Source organism: Mandrillus leucophaeus, unplaced genomic scaffold, assembly GCF_000951045.1.
Source record: "Mandrillus leucophaeus isolate KB7577 unplaced genomic scaffold, Mleu.le_1.0 Scaffold18, whole genome shotgun sequence".
Lineage (NCBI taxonomy): Eukaryota > Metazoa > Chordata > Mammalia > Primates > Cercopithecidae > Mandrillus > Mandrillus leucophaeus.
In genome coordinates, this window is record NW_012101809.1 from 3,757,207 (window position 1) to 3,775,794 (window position 18,588).

The 18,588-nt window shown below is 57.9% G+C and overlaps 3 protein-coding genes across 6 annotated transcripts in view; 1 reads left to right on the forward strand and 2 right to left on the reverse strand.

The window, feature by feature from the left end:
- PSD (pleckstrin and Sec7 domain containing) overlaps positions 1-10,488 on the reverse strand; it is a 17,042-nt gene extending 6,554 nt beyond the window's left edge. Inside the window, exons 1-11 of one of the 2 annotated variants that reach the window (XM_011977467.1) lie at positions 10,434-10,488; positions 9,271-9,329; positions 6,966-7,702; positions 6,598-6,700; positions 5,444-5,810; positions 4,387-4,815; positions 3,000-3,194; positions 2,766-2,846; positions 2,326-2,438; positions 1,666-1,724; positions 1,465-1,554 (exon numbers count right to left, since the gene is read on the reverse strand). In XM_011977467.1, coding sequence (XP_011832857.1) covers positions 1,465-1,554; positions 1,666-1,724; positions 2,326-2,438; positions 2,766-2,846; positions 3,000-3,194; positions 4,387-4,815; positions 5,444-5,810; positions 6,598-6,700; positions 6,966-7,619 — 2,091 coding nt within the window. In that variant the 5' untranslated portion in view covers positions 7,620-7,702; positions 9,271-9,329; positions 10,434-10,488. Of the gene's footprint in view, positions 1-1,464; positions 1,555-1,665; positions 1,725-2,325; positions 2,439-2,765; positions 2,847-2,999; positions 3,195-4,386; positions 4,816-5,443; positions 5,811-6,597; positions 6,701-6,965; positions 7,703-9,270; positions 9,330-10,215; positions 10,282-10,433 lie in introns of those variants that run through there. The other variant, XM_011977468.1, reaches the window with a different exon arrangement.
- On the forward strand, positions 9,759-13,713 carry FBXL15 (F-box and leucine-rich repeat protein 15). 2 transcript variants are annotated; one of them, XM_011977466.1, is made up of 5 exons: positions 9,759-9,984; positions 11,616-11,746; positions 11,920-12,073; positions 12,362-12,867; positions 13,379-13,713. In XM_011977466.1, exons 2-5 carry the CDS (start codon positions 11,694-11,696, stop codon positions 13,566-13,568), a joined length of 903 nt encoding a protein of 300 aa, XP_011832856.1. In that variant the 5' UTR covers positions 9,759-9,984; positions 11,616-11,693; the 3' UTR covers positions 13,569-13,713. The 2 variants fall into 2 exon arrangements, with proteins under 2 accessions (XP_011832856.1, XP_011832855.1); XM_011977465.1 differs by lacking the exon at positions 9,759-9,984 and adding an exon at positions 10,368-10,862.
- Positions 13,714-13,823: 110 nt separating this feature from the next.
- The window catches only part of CUEDC2 (CUE domain containing 2), a 12,151-nt gene continuing 7,386 nt past the window's right edge, over positions 13,824-18,588 (reverse strand). The window contains exons 2-9 of one of the 2 annotated variants that reach the window (XM_011977469.1): positions 15,706-15,789; positions 15,240-15,383; positions 15,090-15,151; positions 14,845-14,978; positions 14,577-14,759; positions 14,379-14,440; positions 14,233-14,293; positions 13,824-14,147 (exon numbers count right to left, since the gene is read on the reverse strand). In XM_011977469.1, coding sequence (XP_011832859.1) covers positions 14,001-14,147; positions 14,233-14,293; positions 14,379-14,440; positions 14,577-14,759; positions 14,845-14,978; positions 15,090-15,151; positions 15,240-15,383; positions 15,706-15,779 — 867 coding nt within the window. In that variant the 5' untranslated portion in view covers positions 15,780-15,789 and the 3' untranslated portion in view covers positions 13,824-14,000. The remainder of the gene's footprint in view (positions 14,148-14,232; positions 14,294-14,378; positions 14,441-14,576; positions 14,760-14,844; positions 14,979-15,089; positions 15,152-15,239; positions 15,384-15,705; positions 15,790-18,588) is intronic. The other variant, XM_011977471.1, reaches the window with a different exon arrangement.

Genomic DNA, 18,588 nt, shown 5'->3' on the forward strand with positions numbered 1-18,588 from the left:
GGAGGAGCCTGGGGAGGCCAGCGTGGGTGGCAGCTCCGGGGAGGCTGGGAGCGCCGCTATGCCTGGGGCTGTGACGCTGGGCGGACCCAGCAGGGTCTGGAACTCCCTTCTGGCTCGTCTGGGTTGGGGTGGTGGGAGGCGAGAGGTCGGACCGCTTCCCTGCGGCCCTTTTCCACTGAGCCAAGAAGGGCCCCGAGGGAGGACCAAGGCAGGGAAGGAGCAGCCCCGACTTCATGCAGCTCACCCGCAGATACCCCCCATATATAGATCCCAAGTCACGTAACACACCTCGATTCTGACGTACACCCCAACAAACCAGACGCACCAGTTCACGGTCACCCCAACTCGCAGACACTACCCATTCAAATGGACACTTCAAAACTTACAATCTTTAGCTCACAAACATACACCCCCTACTCAGAGGCATATGGCATACCTCAGACACGGCCAATTCGAAGATGTACACCCCACCACACATAAACATCCAGCCTACACCCCAACTCAGACACACACTCTAAATCGTAAGCCCTAAAACACAAACACACCAAGCCATACAAACCCTTGATTCACGACGCCCGGGCACACAGATGCAACTCAACTCAAGCATACACCCCAGCTCACCATGGACTTTCCCTCTCGGATACACCCCAAACTCAGAAGCCCAGCACCCCAAGCTCACAGACACGCCCTGGGACACTCCTGTGCTGTTACATGTATGTAGTGGCGCAGAGACACCTTTGTCCAAGCCTGGGGGTTTCTTCAAGTGAGTCCAGGCCTCCCTGGATAAACTACCACCACATCAGGGAGAAGAGTGAACCCATTGGACGAGCCGTTCCCTTCTCCCACCGGCACCAGCCCCTACGTATCTGACCCCTCAGTTATGGGTCATGGAGCTGGCGCCTGGGAACGGGGACTGCTCACAGGGAGCCAGAAAGCAGTTTCTAGCTCCAGCTTTGCGCTAACTCGCTGCCAGACCTTGGAAAAGCTTAGTCCATCTCAGTCCCCTCTCCCTCTGAGTCCCTGCAGCGCAGCAGCACCAGGAGGGTCTTTTTGGCTGTCCACGCGGCGGGGGAGCAGTGTGGAGTGTACCCCCACCCAATCCCGGCCCCGTGCAGGGACCCCCGCAACTCCCGCCTTCCACCCCAGCACACACTGGAGGAGGGGAACTGATGAAGGCAAATGCAGGGGCCTGGGCCGCCTGCTCGCGTGTTTTCCAGAACCGGGTCCCCTCCCCCGCCGCGCGCAGCCGCGACCGCACGCATGTGCGCCATGTTCCGGGAGAGCCTGCGCGTGGGGCCGGGGGAGGGGGTGGTCCCCAGGCTGAGTCACGAGAGCCCAGGCCCCCGCAGCAGTAGCGGGGGCCGGCAAGCCCCAGTCCTGCCCTCCCTTGGACTCCGGACTCCGTCGCCGACTGGGTCCTCCATCCTTCCCCTCCGGCAACTTCTACCCTGCCCCGCCCCCCACCTTGAGCAGCTCCCTAGGGAAGTCGCCGCCGTCATTGAGGCCCTCCAGGTTCCCGATGAAGTCCCCGCAGGTCATGCGCTTCCCGATGTTCTAAGGGAGGCAACAGAAGCCTGTGAGTTTGGAGGGCCCTTGGCCTCCCAGGTCCTGAATGTCTGGCCAGGGGTTTGTTTTCTGGCTCCTGCCCGCCCGGCCCCCACTCACGTGGCCGTGGAGATCGGTGTTGAGCAGCATGAGCGCACAGGTCAGAGTGTGGGCGCCGTCTAGGGGAGAGCTGACTTTCAGCCTTGGCTGCCTCCCAGGGACCCTTCCCACAGCCATATTCCCCAACCTCCCAGTTCATCTCCACCTGCTTTGGCCGGCAACCTCCTACCTCCTGAACCCCATTAGTGAACCCTCCCTACAAAGAGCTCCTCTTCCAACAGATCCCTCAGCAAGGACCTAGCCCTCTTCTCAGGATCCGTCCCTGGCTCCCTCAGGTACTGTGAGGGCTGCCCACTAGTTGCCCCAACGTTCCCTTGCCTCTAAGCCTGGACCACAAGAAAGTGAACCACAGCACAGTCCTGTAGACCAGGGCAGTCAAACAGAAACCCCACTCCAGCCAAGCACTGGCCTGCACAGGCATGCAAACTCCTGCCTCTTCACAGCACACTCAACCCTAGCAATATGCCTGCCCACATGTATAGTTCCACATACATGCAGGCATGACAGCACTGTCTGCACACATGCAAGTTCACATGCCTACACATATGTATATCTATTCCCTGCTGTACACACACTCATGCTCTTGTACACACACACAGGGCCCAGCCCATTTTGCCTCTGTGGCCAGCTAAGAACCCCCCTGCTCTCGGAACTCCTCACCCTCTGAGGACAGGGCTTCAGGATTGCACTGGAAGTATCGCTGGGAGAAGTGGGCCAGCACGCGCTCTCGTTCCTGGGTCTCACCCATTAAGGCCAGCTCCTTCAGAAACACCCTGGGGAAGGGGCAAGAGAGGGTTGCCTAGCAACCAGGAGTTTCTGGCCTCTGTCTCTGGGGTGACAGGTGGCTTTGAGAGTAGAGCAGCTGGGGTGGGAAGGGGAGGAGAGAAAGGGGATGAGGGTATGCACCCTGACCATTCACCCATCACCCCTACCCAACGTCCCTTTACCAGGCAGCTCTGGACCTTGGTCATGCCTAGCCAGCTTGGGAAGGGTGAGGTCAGGACAGCTTGTGGGGGACAGAGGGGCTCAGAGGAGGCATCCTGGGGCCCTAACATGAAGCCTGGAGAGTGGGGGCTGTCCTTCAAAGGGTCAACACCCACCTGAGAGCTTGGTCCAGAGTCATGCCCGTGAAGACAAAGAACTTGAGGTACTCCCCAGCCACCAGTTTGCTGAAGTCATTGCTGTGGGCAGGATAGAGAGACAGGTAGGGTCTCAAGGGGAAGCGCAGGGGGTCAGGTGGGGATTACCCAATGACCTGGGGACATTAGATGGAGAGCTGCCTTCAGGATGCACTCCCTCTGCCCCCATCCTCAGTCCCAGCCTAGTGGCTTTACTTCTTGCCAAGGTGCCGGGCCACATCAGCCTTCCTGAAGCCGTCTAGTCGGTACAGTCTCTTGGCCAGGCGCTGTGCAGCCTCCAGGTCTGCTTTCTGCCCATTGGACAAGGTGTCTGTGCTTCCCAGGGCCAGCCGCTCTGTGCTGTCCAGCTCTGAGTCTGAGTCGGACACCAGCTGGCTCAGGGGTGGTTCGCTGCCGGGATAGAACACCAGCTCAGGCTGGGGCAGGGTCCTTTGGAGCCATCCAGACCCTCCTTCTGCCTCCAGGCGCAGAAGGTGGAGAAGGGGAGGGAGTGGAGGGACATGGGAAAGCATTCTTCTTTTTCCCTGGGAAGGAGATTAGATTCTCTCCATCAGCCTACTCTATCATTACCACCTCTCTGTGGAAGTCCTGCCTTAAATCTAACCCACATCCATCTTGCTGCTGTGGGAGTTCTGGTTGCTTCCCCAAGCTCCCAGGGGCCTACATTTGCTATTAGATGTAGGTTATCTGTTCCCACCTTGGCCCTACACAGAAAATAGTCCTTTGTCTCTTAGACTATGGACAAAGGTGGAATAGATGGGCTACTACGGAGGAACTGTGGAGGGTCAGGGAAAGATTTGAGGGCAGCAGGGATACTGGTCCGAAGGCTTTCCCCCTCCTGCCTTTTAGGGAGAGGAGCCTCTCCTTGGTGCTCCCCCTCTACCCACACAGAAGCAGGCTCTGGAGTTAGGGGGTTAAGGGTCAGGGTGCGCACCCTCATTCCCTTTCTCTCCTCCCCTTCCCACCCCAGCTGCTCTACTCGCAAAGCCACCTGTCACCCTAGAGACAGAGGCCGGAAACTCCTGGTTGCTAGGCAACCCTGTCTCCCTGGCCACCCCCTCCTGTTGCCATGGCTTCCATGACTGAGAGGGTAGCTGGCAGAGGGGAGAGCAGAAAGGTTAGACTGTGAAAGGACTTCCTGGAGCTGGACGAGAGATGCCTGATTGGGCAGGGGCGACATGGGAGGGAGGCAGTGGGAGAGGCTGGTGGCTGCATCTTTGGTGAAGCTTCCAGGCTGGGTGGGGGTAAGGTCACAAGAATTCTGAGCAGGCTAAAGACTCTGCCAAGGGAAGAAAGAGCCCTCCAGGAGAGCAAGAAGGGTATTCTCCGGGGATCCTTCAATGCTGAATCATGCTTTCTCAAGCCACTGGACTTGAGACCAAGAGAGGCGCTGTGAGGAACTCCCCCTCACAGCTAATGGCAGTAGTCCTCCAAATGGGAAAACAGGATCTGCATCCCCTAACCACCCCTACTCAGGGGTCAGGAATATAAACTAATCCTCACACTCAGGATCTGTCCCTTACAGCAGCTGTTTCTGGAGCCCTGGGGGCCTCAAGTCTGAGGGACAAAAGGAATTACTTACCTGCCAAGGGGTGCTGCACCCAGCCCAAGGCTGTCCTCTGAGTGGCAGGGACTAGGGGGCTCCCTCCCTGGGGCCAGCTTGGCTCTGGCCTCTGCCTCCTCCTCCTCCCCTCTCTGTGTCCAAGGACCATCAGCAGCAGAGCTGGTACCAGAATCCGGTTCAAGAGGGGCAAGTGGGGCGGGAGCTGGTGGGTCAGGCCGGGGGGCAGGGGGTTGGGGAGGCAGCTCAAAGGTGAAGAAGGGGCTCTGGGTTGGGCCAGGTGAGGCCAAGGCCTCTAGCGAGGCGAGGCTGGTATAGGAGGTGCCTTTGGCCCGGTGTGACTCCAGGATGGCTTCGAACACACAACTGAAAGAGTCAGGCCCATCAGCCGAGGGGCTGGTCCCAGGTAGAAAGGGCACAGGTGACTTGAGAGGCATCCGGCTCCCTGGCCTGCAGGGGCAGGGAGAACCTCTGATTAGGGGCCCAGATTACAGGGCTCAGGCAGAATTTCACTGAACTCTCACACTGACTCTGCTTAGGGGATTATCATCTCCTTTTCACTGGCTCCTGCCCACTAACAAAAAAGAGCCTCCAGGGTAGGGGACCAAGCTATTCAGTGCCCCCTGAGGCACACCAGCCCTACCAGTCCCCAGCACCCAGTCCCCTCCCTCCCTGCTAATCTCCCTTTCTCCTCATTTTCCCTGATCCGCTTCCCTCCTGCCATCCCATTTCTATTTCTGGCAACATCTTAGGAGAAGATGAGGCTCCAAGCGACACTGGGGTGTGAGACGGAAAGGAATGTCCCCACACTCCCCACTCTCCCACCAGGATCCAGACTCATGCTCCTGTGATCCTGGGCTTGACTGCAGCCTTTGGCCTCTCACCCTGCCCCCTGTTCTGCTTGAACCCCTGGCCTCTTTGCTTCCCACATCCCCAGTGTTCTGCCAAGCCTCAGGCCTCTGTCTAGAATCTCCTGCTATACACCATGCCCACACCCATCTCTATCCCAAGCCCTTTGAGCCCCGCTCTGCCTGTATGCCAATGGGAAGCCACTTCCTTCTCCCACTCCCCCACTCACCGGGCCCCGTCAGAGGCCTCAAACACCTCGTCATCCACATCTTCTTCCCCGCCTGCCTCATCCTCGTCCTCATCCTCATTGCCACTGCCGAGGCTGGGATGAGGGTCAGGGCGTAGGCCGGGCCGTGGGGCAGGTGGGTGGGCAGTGCCTGGTGGACCCTCAGAGCTGGGCTGACTTTCAATGGCCGAGTCAGCCTCCTCCCGCTCAGCCAGCACCTCATCGATGTCAGTCTCGCGGTAGCACCTCAGGGGCACCGTGTCCAGGTCTGTCTCTGAGTACTTGGCCGCTTGCCCCACAGCCACCCCAGAGCCCTGCCTTGAGCCCACCCCAGGTGGAGATGGGGGGGCCTGCTCTGGGGGCTTAGCACCTGTAGTGTGCATAGGCATCCAGGTCAGGAGGTTATCCACGTCAGCTCCCTGTCCTAATTCTGCTGTAGGAGCTCTGCCCACTGCCTCATATTGGCAGGAAGTTCTCTCACTGTCTAGCCACCATTCCTCCTGCTACAAACTTAGCTTGTTCCTGGTGCCAGTGGAGCTCATTTAAAATCAAGTTCTTGTCAAATGGCTTTGAGGAACTGGGGGAAAACCAGTCTTTTTCTTTCTCTCTTTCTCTCTCTTTCTTTCTTTTTTGAGACAGGGTCTCACTGTGTCACGCTGAAGTGCATTGGTGCAATTATAACTCACTGCAGCCTTGATCGCCTGGACTCAAGGGATCCTCCCAACCCAGCGTCCCCAGTAGTTGGGACTATAAGTGCACACCACTACATCCAGCTAATTAAATTTTTTGTAGAGACTCGCTATGTTGCCCAGGCTGGTGTTGGATTGCTGGCTTTGAGCAATCCTCCTGCCTTGGCCTCCCAAAATGCTGGGGCCACTGAGCCCTGCTGAGCCTCTTTTCTACTCCATGGAATGCCCCTCAATATCCTGCCGTCCCCTCCCTCCATTACTCAGTTTCCTCCAGGTGTCCCACCCAGTCCCTATCCTCCAGCCTCCCATCATAGCGCAGATGGAAAGATTGAGGCCTGGGGAGACATTGGCTGACTCAAGAGCCAATTCCAAGGATTAGGCGAAGTTTGAAGGAGGGCTCCCTACTGAGTCTCAGCTGCTGTGGGGAAGGTCCTGCCCTGTTCTCTCTGCCTCAGTCCCAGGCCTTACCTGAGCTGGGGGGGTCCAAGGAGCCATAGAAGAATTCCCATTTGGCTCGAGCGATTCTCTGGGCATGAGAGGAAACTTCCCGGGGGGAGGACCAGGTATCCCCCTGAGCCAAGGAGGGAGACACAGGCACCCAGAGATAAAACCAGACATACAAGGACACAAGAATATGGGACAGAAACAGAAATTAAAACATGCAGGGACAGAGATGGAGGTGCAGAGACACAGAGACAAACACAGAGGGCAAGAGAGAGGCAGATTTAGGACAGATTAAAGGATTCAGAGTGAACAGCAGACAAGCCCATGTCTGACAGGAGGTTAAGCCTTGCCCCTACACTGGGGGCCCCGGGAGCCCAGGGGAAGTTGCATACCTGGTTCAGGAATCCAGTGTCAGCAGGTCCTCTGAAGAGTGTGGCCAGGCGCTCAGGGGGGCCCCCAAGCCCATTGGGGAGAGAGGAGTAAAGGCCATCTGCTCCAACCTGGGGTGGGGCTGGCGGCCCATGTACAAGGTTCCGGCTGCCAGGTAGGGCGGAGCCTCCTCTGGCGGGGAGTGGGTCTGATGTGGATGCTTCCAGCCGTAACTTCCGGTTGGAGCCAGGCCCAAGGGCTGGGGTGGGCCTGGGAGGAGAAACCCCCCCCAGATCCCAGCTCCGACTCAAGCCCCCGGGAGCAGGTAGCCCATTCAGTGGCCTCACACTGGCCTTCTCCACAAAGCGGAAGATGACCACAGAGCTCTGGGCCCCGGGTGGGGGCTGCCCAGTGGGTGAAGAGGGTGCCCAGGGTGAGGGAGCAACACGGGGTGAGGGGGGGCCACGCAGAGGTGTACAGGGTGCTGTCACACGTCCCAGTTCCCGGCCTCGAGGACCTGGACCTGCCACTCGCCGTAGCAAGGAGCCTGTGCTGCCATACATGCTGGCTGGGGGGCTCTGGGGCACTGGGCCTTCGGGGAGCCAGCGGCGTGGGCATCGTGGTGGGGAGATGGCACAGTCGCCTTCCGAGCAGAAGCGCATGGCACCCTGGGCCATGCTGGGGCCGGGGGTCAGGCTGGGGGGGCAGGGATGGCGAGGCCAGGCGGGGAGTAAGGGGGCTGCATGCTCTTCAGACAGGCCTGTAAAAGAGGAAGGGGAGCATGGGGTGAACTGCCAAGGAGTTAGATGGACAGGACAGCAGAGATAGGGAAAGGAAGGTTGGCTGGGACCTCTGAGTACCAGGGGCCTAGCTCATCCTGGTAATATGGGATCACTGATCCCACGCCTGGGGGCTACTTCCATAGAGGCCTGAGGAGAAAAGAATTATACACCCGGTGGGCCCCTGGCTCCTTTCCTTCTGCCTGGGGCCCTGAGCATCACCCTGGGAGGACAGAGGAAGCAACTTCAGAAGTTGAGTGAGCCCGAAGTTCTTATGGCACTTTGGAGCTACTTCTGGAATGGGGGAAGTTGGTACTCCACCCTTTGGAGAAGGGGTGTCAGCCAGCTGTCACCATCATACCGCCCTGTGACCCCTATAGTCTCTCTTATGGAGGCTTCTCACTCAGGGAAGGGAAACTCAGGCCTCCTGGAAGGAGAGGGAAGAAGAACAGGGGTTATATAGGGATGCTGAAGGGCTGAGAGGCACAGCATGGAAGTGGGGAGAAAGGCCTGAGCAGAGGGTCCTACCCCCAATATATACATACTGAATGGGAAAGGGACATTCTTCTTCTTCTTCTTCTTCTTCTTTTTTTTTTTTGAGATAGAGTTTCACCCCTGTGACCAGGCTGGAGTGGAATGGTGCTATCTCGGCTCACTGCAACCTCTGCCTCCCAGGTTCAAGTGATTCTCTTGCCTCAGACTCCCGAATAGCTGGGATTACAGGCGCCCACCACTACGCCTGGCTAATTTTCGTATTTTTAGTAGAGACAGAGTTTCACCATGTTGTCCAGGCTGGTTTTGAACTCCTGACCTCAGGAGATCCACCTGCCTCCGCCTCCCAAAGTGCTGGGATTATAGGCGTGAGCCACCGCACCCGGCCAGGGACATTCTTTTCTTCATACAGGTACAGACAGGCACACACATACACAGACACACATGCACACACACACATACATAAGGACAAATATGTCAGTACACAGTTAAACACATTCATAGGCAACACCCTCTGGCACACACAGACACAGACACACACACACTGCTCAAAGACACACCCTCATGCACTCTCATAGTCATAACAAATATGTGTGTAATGAAAAGGCACATGCTTGTTTTACACACACACCATCATCAAACAGGAAGACACAAAGAGGTACCCAAATATATACACAGGCTGTCATTCTCCAGTGCACACAGAGGTCCAGGTGTATCAGACACTCACAGAGACCTACTGCTCACAGTCACATACACATACAGATGTACACATACAGATGTACACACTCAAGCAGGGACACACACCCTCCCCTCCCCCCCACCTACTAGGGTCTCTTGAGGGGAATCTGCATCATATTCCTCTCCTCTCCCTCTCTCCCCAGGGGTAAGACAGATCCCATCCGGGAGAGACCAGAACCAGGTAAAGGGGCCTCTGGTGGCAATGCAGGGGAGGGGCAGAGGTCAGGAGTAGCAACCCTGCCAGGCAGGTTCTGGAAGCTCAACGGGGTCCCAGCGCATACCCGGCGCAGCCCCAACTCAATGCCACCTCAGTACTCACCGCTGCTCGCCCAGAGCTGGGACCGAGGAGAGACAGAGGAGAGGCTGGGCCCAGCTGAGCTGTGAAGGCAGCGCAGCTCCCGTTTGCTCCAGGCCCGCCCGCCTCTCAGTCCCTCCCCCTACCCCCTACGCGCCGCTCAGGCAACGCTAATCCCCCCCACCCCCCGCCCTCTCCCAGGGCCCGGAGCCCCGGAGGCTGCCAGCCCCCTTGGTCGCTAGGTCCCCGCTGGGCTCTCCCGCCAACCTAAGACCCGCCCCAGACAAGGAGGAGGGCGCATGGAACCCCTAGTTCTATTCCCCAGACCCTGACGTGCCCCACCCCACTTGTGTCCACGTCTGTCTCGCCCACCGCCCCTTGAGCCACACGTAAGGCCCGGCTGCACACGCGTGTCCCGCTCCAGACCCCACGCGTGTCCCTAGGAGGCTGCCACATGACCTGTTACATGCCACACGCGCTCCCGCCCCCACGAGCACGCGGCCGCGCCAAGCACACGGTATGGGTGTAGACTGGACCCGCCCCCTAAATCCAGGAGACCATCAACTATGGAAAGGAGATCTAGGGAACACCGTCTTGAACCCGCCAGGGGTTTTGAGTCTCGGACCCAGGAGACCCAACCGTGACCACCCCCCCAGGATGCAGCAGGGGGATGTTAAATCAGATTTCAGGAAGAACTTCCTTGCTGCCTGAGTTAGGTGTCGTCACGCCTGCCCAGGGGTAAGAGATGACCTAGGGACTGGAAGACGTGGGCGACAGGCAACCCTTGTGCCCTTGGCCAGGGTAGAAGGGGACCCTGCTATTTTAAGAAAGAGCCGCTCGAGTTACTATGGCAACTACTCTCTTTGGGAGGGCCAGGGAGGGCAGATGGTGACCTCGGAAGGAAGAAGGGGTCTGTTCGGGCAGTCAGGGGGCGCGAGGACGTGCGAGGCGGGGGCGCGCGGGGCTCACCGCGGGGAGGGGCGGCGCGGACTCCGCGTGGTGCTGAAGGGGACAGCGCCAGATTTGTCGCACTGCGCAGGCGCAGAGGCGCGAACAAAGAGGGGAGGGGGACGAGGCGCGCGGCCGGAGGTGGTGCGCGCTCACGTGGCTCTATCTTTGCAGGGGTCAGTCCTCCCAGCTACCCCCTCCCTAAGCAGGCTGAGGAAGAAGAGGTAGCAAGCCCTCACCTAACTTGACCCCTTTTTTGTCCTTCCGCGCCACTGGCTTCTCCCTTCTCGCTGCCTTGCGGGGTGGGGAAACGTGGAAGGAATTCTGGGAAAACCAGATGTCTGGGTTCTCTATTCCCGTCTGGCTTGATTCTGGACAAGGCGCTTCCTCTCCAGGGCCTCGGTTTCCCCATCTTTAAAATGGAGAGATAGCATAGACCTGCCCACCTTTCAGAGGTGCCCGAAGCCCTGACGAGATAACAGATGAGAAGTGGTTTTCATGGTGATGAGCCAGCTGAAGCGGTTGCACCGAAGGAACGCCAGACCGTCAGCGGTGCAGCGGCCCTCGCGTCCTTCACATCCCCCCATACTCATCCCGTGGATGATGGGGGAAGGCACTACCCCTGGGGTCCCCCGGAGCGGATCCTGGGACTGGGACGTGGGGACGCGGTGAGAGGCAGTCTTGAAGCCGAGTCCAGAGGTCTGGGGCCTCACTGCCCCAGGGCGGACCCAGCCTCAGACCCTAAAACTAAACCCAAGGCCAGCCGAGAAGCACTACTCCTGGCGGGCTGAGCTGAGCTCTCCTTCTTCTCAGGACCCTGGACCTTTGGAGGAAATGAAAGGGACCCAGTTGGACATATAGTCTTTATTTGCGCCCCCTACGTCTCTCTTCCCCAGGCAGAAACGCGGCCCAAACTGTTACGAAGTGGAAGAGGCTGGATAGCTCTTCACAATTAATCAGGAATGGGAGGTTTGAGCAGGTTTACTTGATGAGGGAAAAATTATAGCCTCGCCCATTCATTCATTATTTCAACAATTACTTATTGAACACCTGTTACGTGGCAGACAGTAAGAGCCTGGATAGTTTCTCTCCGTTTTTCAAAGTCGCTAAACGCGACCAGAGGGCAGAGGCGAGGCCGGTAACCTAGGAGTCCTGGCTCCGCCCCCTCCGCGTTTGGCCTTGCCTGCTCCTTCCATCATCACTTCACTCAGAGGCGGCTACTGGCCCAAGAGGACGACAGAAGCCAGTCTCTGATGCCCACCGCATTCTCCAGCTTCGGGCCTCAAGCTCTGTAGCTGAGAAGGCGAGGCCTAATGTTACACCACCGGTCTGTTCCGCCTGTGTTTCGGGGTCTACCCGAAAAGCTTTCAGATTGGATCCTCGGTGACACGGCACTCGATTGAATAGGTCTATCTCTACAGCCCAAGGAGGCGGGTTTGGCACGGCCACTCCAAGGCCAAAGCGAGAAAATCTTACTGCGCACGCGCAATATACAGCCGATGGAGCCACCGATGGAGCCGTCCGGAGGGGAGCAAGAGCCCGGGGCCGTCAGGTACCGAGTACCGGAGGGGCCGAGAGAGGGAAGACGAACCTGCGGGAGGGTATCCGAGCCGGGGCTGGGTCTGGGGGCCGCTCTTGGGAGCTGGGGCGCAGAAGCATAACGGAGGTGGACTCGCAGGTAATAGTGGCCTCGGGACGCCGGTGCCAACGCCCCTTTACTCGCAGGCTCCTGGACCTGCCCTGGGAAGATGTGCTGCTCCCACACGTCCTGAACCGGGTCCCGCTGTGCCAGCTGCTCCGGCTGCAGCGCGTTAGCCGGGCCTTCCGGGCGCTGGTGCAGCTTCACCTGGCCGGGCTGCGTCGCTTCGATGCAGCGCAGGTGAGCCGGGGGCTGAAGCCCCGCCCCTGCCTGGGTACCGCCCCGCCTCTAGCCCAGCCCCCAGCCCCGCAGTATACCCTTCTGGACCCCCTTGGGCCGCCGGGGCTGCCCGGGGAGGGATCCACGCAGCAGGGAGTACTCCCAAAGGGCAAGTACTGGGTAGCGACTCAGAGGGAGAGTGAGGTCTCTCCTGGGAGAGCAGGAGGCTGCCAGAAAAGAACTCAGAGGCGCATAGGCGGCTGAGGAGTGCGGGACGGGCTGAGAGTTGGGGTGCCTCCCCGCCCGCAGGTGGGTCTGCAGATCCCGCGGGCCGCATTGGCCCGGCTGCTGCGGGACGCCGAGGGGCTGCAGGAGCTGGCGCTGGCGCCGTGTCACGAATGGTTGTCAGATGAGGACCTGGTGCCGGTGCTGGCGCGTAATTCGCAGTTGCGGAGTGTGGCGCTCGGCGGTTGCGGGCAACTGAGTCGTCGGGCGCTTGGGGCGCTGGCCGAGGGCTGCCCACGCCTGCAGCGCCTGTCGCTCGCGCACTGTGACTGGGTGGACGGGCTGGCGCTGCGCGGCCTCGCTGACCGCTGCCCGGCCCTGGAGGAGCTGGATCTCACCGCCTGCCGCCAGCTCAAGGACGAGGCCATCGTGTACCTGGCGCAGAGGCGCGGCGCTGGCCTCCGCAGCCTCTCTCTGGCCGTCAACGCCAACGTGGGGGACGCCGCGGTTCAAGAGTTGGCTCGGAACTGCCCAGAACTCCAGCACCTTGACCTCACCGGCTGCCTCCGCGTCGGAAGCGACGGTGTCAGGTGCCTGGGCTTGATGGGGCGGGAGGAGGGCAGTCACTTAGCCTCTGCAGGTATGGGGCGGGCTGTAGTTGTTAAAAGCTCGGACTGAGGCTTCTGAATCTTCCTGCAAACCACAGCACCCCCATTCTGAACAGAAAGGGCCTCTAGGGTTGCTTAGGCCAGAGAGCCCATAGTTTAAAAACTTTTTTGAACCAATATTTACACATTGGAGATTTCACATAGAAAGTCGACTTCTGGCTTTTCTTCAACAAGCGGGAAACCTTGCAATCCTAGGTGGAGCTGAGGGCCGAGTTCCCCCCCTTAAATGAGACGGGAAGTCTCCAGCTCACTGGAAGCCAATCCAGGTGCCTCCCTTGTGTAGGGACGGAAAAAGTATGCCCCTGCCCCGAGCTGGAGGGAGACTGGGATTTTGCCAGAGCCAGTCCGAGGCTGAGTGAGCCCGGGCTCCCACCTTACCCCACCAAGGGTGTGGTGGCTTCATGCCCCTAGCCTCACCCTGCTCCTCCCTCAGGACATTGGCCGAGTACTGCCCCGCGCTGCGCTCGCTGCGGGTGCGGCACTGCCACCATGTGGCGGAGTCCAGCCTGAGCCGCTTGCGGAAGCGCGGCGTGGACATCGACGTGGAGCCGCCGCTGCACCAGGCCCTGGTGCTGCTGCAGGATATGGCTGGCTTCGCACCTTTTGTCAACCTGCAGGTCTGACGCGCCTGCCAATCGGAGCACAGCTGGACTGTGTGGCTGGGGCCTGACACTGAGCTGTAGGGAACCTGAACTGTGGGGACCTCTGGTGAGAGGCCAGTGCCCTGCCCCACCCTGGAGCTTCAAATAAAGAGCTTTTTACCCCCTCCTGCCTGGTGCTGCCCTGTTGAAGATAGGGGATTCGAAGTTGGGGAGGAAAAGTCAGACAGGCATAGTATCCCAGTCTTGAGGCAGAAATGACCAGAATGCACTCACACCTTCCTTGGGCCACCTTTACTGTGCCCATGAAGGCAGCTCCGAGAGTAGGTTAACACTATGGAGCAAAGAAATAGAGAAGGGGGACAGGAGTTAGGGGGCCCCTGTGTAGGGGTATAGGGCTCCTGCATCCCTCTGGGATCTGAGCCTAGAAGGCTCGGGCAGAGTCCGGCGAGTGCCTCAATGGAAGCGGTACTTTCTGGCCGGCTTGAGGTTGATGTATGTGGCTTTCATCTCCTCGGCCTCAGGGTTCCGCACGTCTTTGAATCGCTCCCCTTTGGTGCTCACTACCTGGTTGTCAATGTATCGGATCAGCTTCTTGGGGGCCTGTCAGGCAATCAGGCAGTGAGTGGCAGAAGCCAGGAGCCAGTCCTACCCATTCCACATCCCCAGCAACCCTTAACTCTCTCACCTCCTTGGGAGCCATGGGCCGGTGAATCTTCTGATCCTCTGCGCTATCCACCATCATATACCTGTCAAAAACTGGCTGGGTGAAGCTCCTGTCACCCTGGGAAGACCCTCTAGGGCCCAGCCCAGCCCAGGCCAGCTCAGACTCACTTCTGCAGGATGAAGGACTTCAGCTCATCCTTTTGGGGGCCTCTGAGGCGTCTGGGCAGGTCCTGCAGAGAGGGGAGGCCTGGTCTAGGCCCAAGGGCACCAGCAGGGGAAACAGATGGGGATAGGCAGGGGTTGGGGCTTAACTCCAAGGTGGAATGTAGCTGAGGCTACATGGTAGAGGGTGCTGGGAGAAGATACCTGGTTGGGGCCCTCCCAGGCTGCAGGCCCCTCTTCCTTCCCCTCTACCAGCATCTGCACAGCTTCTTCCAAGTCCCCCCGAGCTTTGGCCAGCACCCACTGGGCCTGCTCCACTGAACAGGTAGGGAACACCTCCAGGAGTACATCCACCCCTGGCAGAAGCTCCTCCTCAGCTCCAGTTGCCTAAGGGTACAAACATTAACAAGAGGCAATACTCCCCTCTTTCCAGCCCCCTGGGTCCCTCATCAGTACCCTTCTCTACCAGTACCTCATCTTGGGTGTCTGCAGCAGCAGCAGCAGCAGCAGACCTAGTCTCTTCTTTGAGCATTTCGGGCCGCTGCAGGGGCTCTGGGGAGATGGGCACCTGACCTTGGACACCAGAGCTCTGTGGTTGCAGGTTCTCTTAAATAGGCAAAGAGAACATCAGGTTTGCCAAGGCTCTGGGGAGCAGGGAGTTGGGGGGAGGGGTAGCGGGGTTATGAATCACCCAGGTGCCTAGAGCTCCAGACTCACCTTTGTTCCTGGCATCGCTCAGCTGCCCTGAGAGCTTCTGCATCATGTCCCCTATTGTGCCCCTGAAAAGATGAGGGTGGTGAGAGGATGACCCTGCCCACCCCATAATCAGCCAGCCCCTTCCTCCTCCTGGCCCCAGCCAAAACCTACCTGGGGATGTGGGCGAAGCCAGGCACATAGGCCTCCATCATCTCAGTGAAGGCCTCCATATCGAAGTTCTCCTCTGATGGGCCCGAGGGGCCCAGGTCCTCCAGGACCCCAAGCACATAGGAGAAGATGACCTCATCCAAGCCACTGCAGGAAGGGAACAGGACAAGCCCTGGGTAGGATACTGGATGCCTCCAGCACCCCCACCTGTCCTGAGACTCCAGCCCTCAGCTTCATGAGGTCTATAAGCTAGACCTTCATCCTTGAGGCCAGAGAGTATAACCCCCTCCCTCAGAGCTATGGTTTCCCATCTGCCCAACAAAGGTGACAGGGACAGGATGAGAAGTAAGGCCTTCAGCAAATCCTAATCAGCCCTCCTGCCATCTTTCCATCGGCCAGGACCCATAGTACTGCCTGGCAGCTCCAGCTCTGGGCACTGACATGAACCTTCTCGGGGAGCCGTCTCTACCTGAGGTCGGCCTCCGGGAGGTGCGTCTGGACAAAGGCAAGGAGCGCTGCACTGACGATCCTCTCCAGCTCCATGCTCTCTCTTCTGAAGGGACACAGACAGACAGGATGGCCAGGCCCTCTTCTGCCTTCCCCTACCCACTGGGCCCGGGGGCAGTGGCTCCTCCCTCCGGGCCTGCCATGGAGCCATCTGTTGATGCTGCCCTCTATTCCCCGAAGCAGAACCATGCCCCCTCCTCCGCCCATCTCACCTCCTCCAGCCTGAGACAGGACAGGGCACTGTGTCTGGAGACAGCCTCTAGAGGAGGTGCCCCCCACCTCTCCCCATCCCCCTACCCCATTCCCCAGCATCAGTCCCAGACCTTCTGGCAAGGTCTTGGGGTCACATGCCTCCTGGCTCAGGAATCCCATCACTGAGGGAGCCCCTTGGCTCCCAAGTCCAACCACAAGGGGCCCCATTGTCCAGCCCCTCAAGGAGCAGCCTCAGGACCAAGCACAGCCCTTCCCCCACCCAGAACAGGCCACCCACCCTCTGCACAAAGGGGCTTTTCTGGCTCTGGGGCCCAGATAGAAGGGGAAGCCTTTCATGGATTCTCTCCTCTCACCCAGTCCCTGCCCTTCCCGCAGCTTGGGGCTATCTGCAGAGCACTTTCCATCCTCCTCCCCAAGGCCTGTGGAGCCCACAGATCTGGCCCTTTCCCAACTCTCCAGCCTCCCCAGTCCCTCCTCACTGGCTCGCTCCTGCCCCACCTTGCTGTCCCTCAGACTTGCTGAGCTTCCTTCTGTTTGTGTCCTGCAGGACCTCCATGGCTCGTCCAGTCACTCCTCAGGGCTCCGCTCAAATGTTACCTCCTCAGAGAGCCCTTCCCTGTCTAACCTACGGCAAATAAGTCTTCTCCATGCCCCTTAACCCTACATAGCACTTACTACCGTTAACATTATTTTGTGCTTATTTGCCTATTGTCTGTCTGCCCCCATAAAATGGAAGCTCCAAAGCAAGGTGGGGATGAGGGGGACACTGTCTTATTCATGAGTGTAACCCTAGCACCTAGTCAAATGCCCACACTGGCTAGGTGCTGAATACATACTTGTTGACATGCTCCATTCCCATCTACATGCTTTTGACTCCCAAAAGTCTATTTGGGAGTCAGGAGCATGTGGGTGGTAATGAATGGCTCCAGACCCATAGGCCCAAATGGCAGCTCATCGTCTCACTCAGAAAGTTCAGAGGCACCACCAGTTCCACACACCTCACACTCATGATAGACTACCGATCTGCACACATCCCCCCTCCAAACACACATCTGCTTCATCAGCTGACACCACTCAGCTGCCAAAGCTGAAACCTGGGGACTACCCTTGATTTTGCCTTCTTTCACCCCTACCAGTCAATCACCAAGTCTGTCAATTCTACTTCCTTCTTTCCTTCTCCGCATGCTATCCACTTCTCCCTATCTTGAGTCTGGCTTCTGCTCCAAAATCTCCACCAAAATTTTTTCTTTTTCTTTTTCTTTTTTGAGACAGGGTCTGGCTCTGTCACCCAGGCTGGAGTACAGTGGCATGATCTCGGCTCACTGCAACCTCCATCTCCCCGGCTCAAGCCATCCTCCTGCCTTAGCTTCCGGAGTAGCTGGGACTACAGGGGTACACCACCTACTATTTTTTTGTTGTTGTTGTTGTTTGTTTTAGTAGAGATGCAGTTTTGCCATGTTTTGAGTCCAGGGTTCAAGACCCAGGCTGGTCTCGAACTCCTGGACTTAAAGTCCAGCCTTGGCCTCCCAAAGTGCTGGGATTACAGCCATGAGTCACCCCGTGCCCCGCCTCAAAATTTAGACTGAGGTTGTCAGTTACTTTTTCCAGGTTTTGGTCTAATTAGGTTGAACCATATGAGCTTACCAATTTTGTCTGGTTTTGATCTACAAAAAAAGAGGGGGCAATTTCTCATGGTTTCACCTATTTGCCCTTTCAGCAGCTCCAACTTTGGTTTCTGAGACACCATTCTTTCCTGGTTTCCTTCTACCTCTCTGGCCATTTCGTGGAAGGCCCTTTCTCTGTCCCCTTCTCTGCTGCCCTCTAAATGTGGGAGTTCCTCACATGCAAAGCTGCCGCTTCTTCTCACTGCAGCACTCTCTCTCTCTGGAAGATCTCATCTGGGCCCACATCTTTAAGTACCAATGCCATGTCATCAATTCCCAAATGTCCAGTCCTCTAGTCCAGTCTCCTCTGAGCCACAGGCTTGGACATCTACCTCCCTAACACTGCCACATGTGTTTTACAGGCATCTCACGCTTAGTGTGTCCCAGACGTTCTCTCAAATGCTTTACTCCTCCAAGGCCATCCTCAGTAAATGCATGTCCAGGCACTGGGCTGTTCCTGCCACAAATATGGGAATTATCCTTGACACCATCCTACCCCTTGCTTTCCCTCATCCAATCAGTCACCAAGCCCTAATCATTATCTCTTGCCACATCTATTTCTCTCCATCTCTACTCCCACTCTTCTCCATTTCTTGCCTGCAAGGGCTTCCTAACCTTTCTCCCCACTCCATCTTTCCCCCAACAACCTATTCTCCACACCACAGCTGTGTGATCTTTACAAAAAAATCATATCTTTTTCTGCTTAAAATCTATCAACGCCTTCCTGCTACCCTTCAGGGAAGTCCAGAATCTTTTCATGGCTTTCCACTGCAGGCCTTACCTTGTCTGTATCTCTCTCCAGCTTCACCATGCATCATATCTTTCTGGATCATTTCCCTCCCTCCACCCTGGCTTTTTTTTTTTTTTTCTGAGACAGAGTCTTGCTCTGTCGCCCAGGCTGGAGTGCGGTGGCGCAATCTCGGCTCACTGCAAGTTTCGCCTCCCGGGTTCACGCCATTCTCCTGCCT

What these genes read in the sequence shown, in the direction of transcription:
- FBXL15 (XM_011977465.1), top strand. Translation starts at nt 10,677, where the DNA reads ATGAGAAGTGGTTTTCATGGTGATGAGCCAGCTGAAGCGGTTGCACCG. An exon ending in GACTGGGACGTGGGGACGCG is followed by an intron (nt 10,863 to 11,615) that starts GTGAGAGGCAGT and finishes CTATCTCTACAG; the next exon opens with CCCAAGGAGGCGGGTTTGGC. An exon ending in CAAGAGCCCGGGGCCGTCAG is followed by an intron (nt 11,747 to 11,919) that starts GTACCGAGTACC and finishes CTTTACTCGCAG; the next exon opens with GCTCCTGGACCTGCCCTGGG.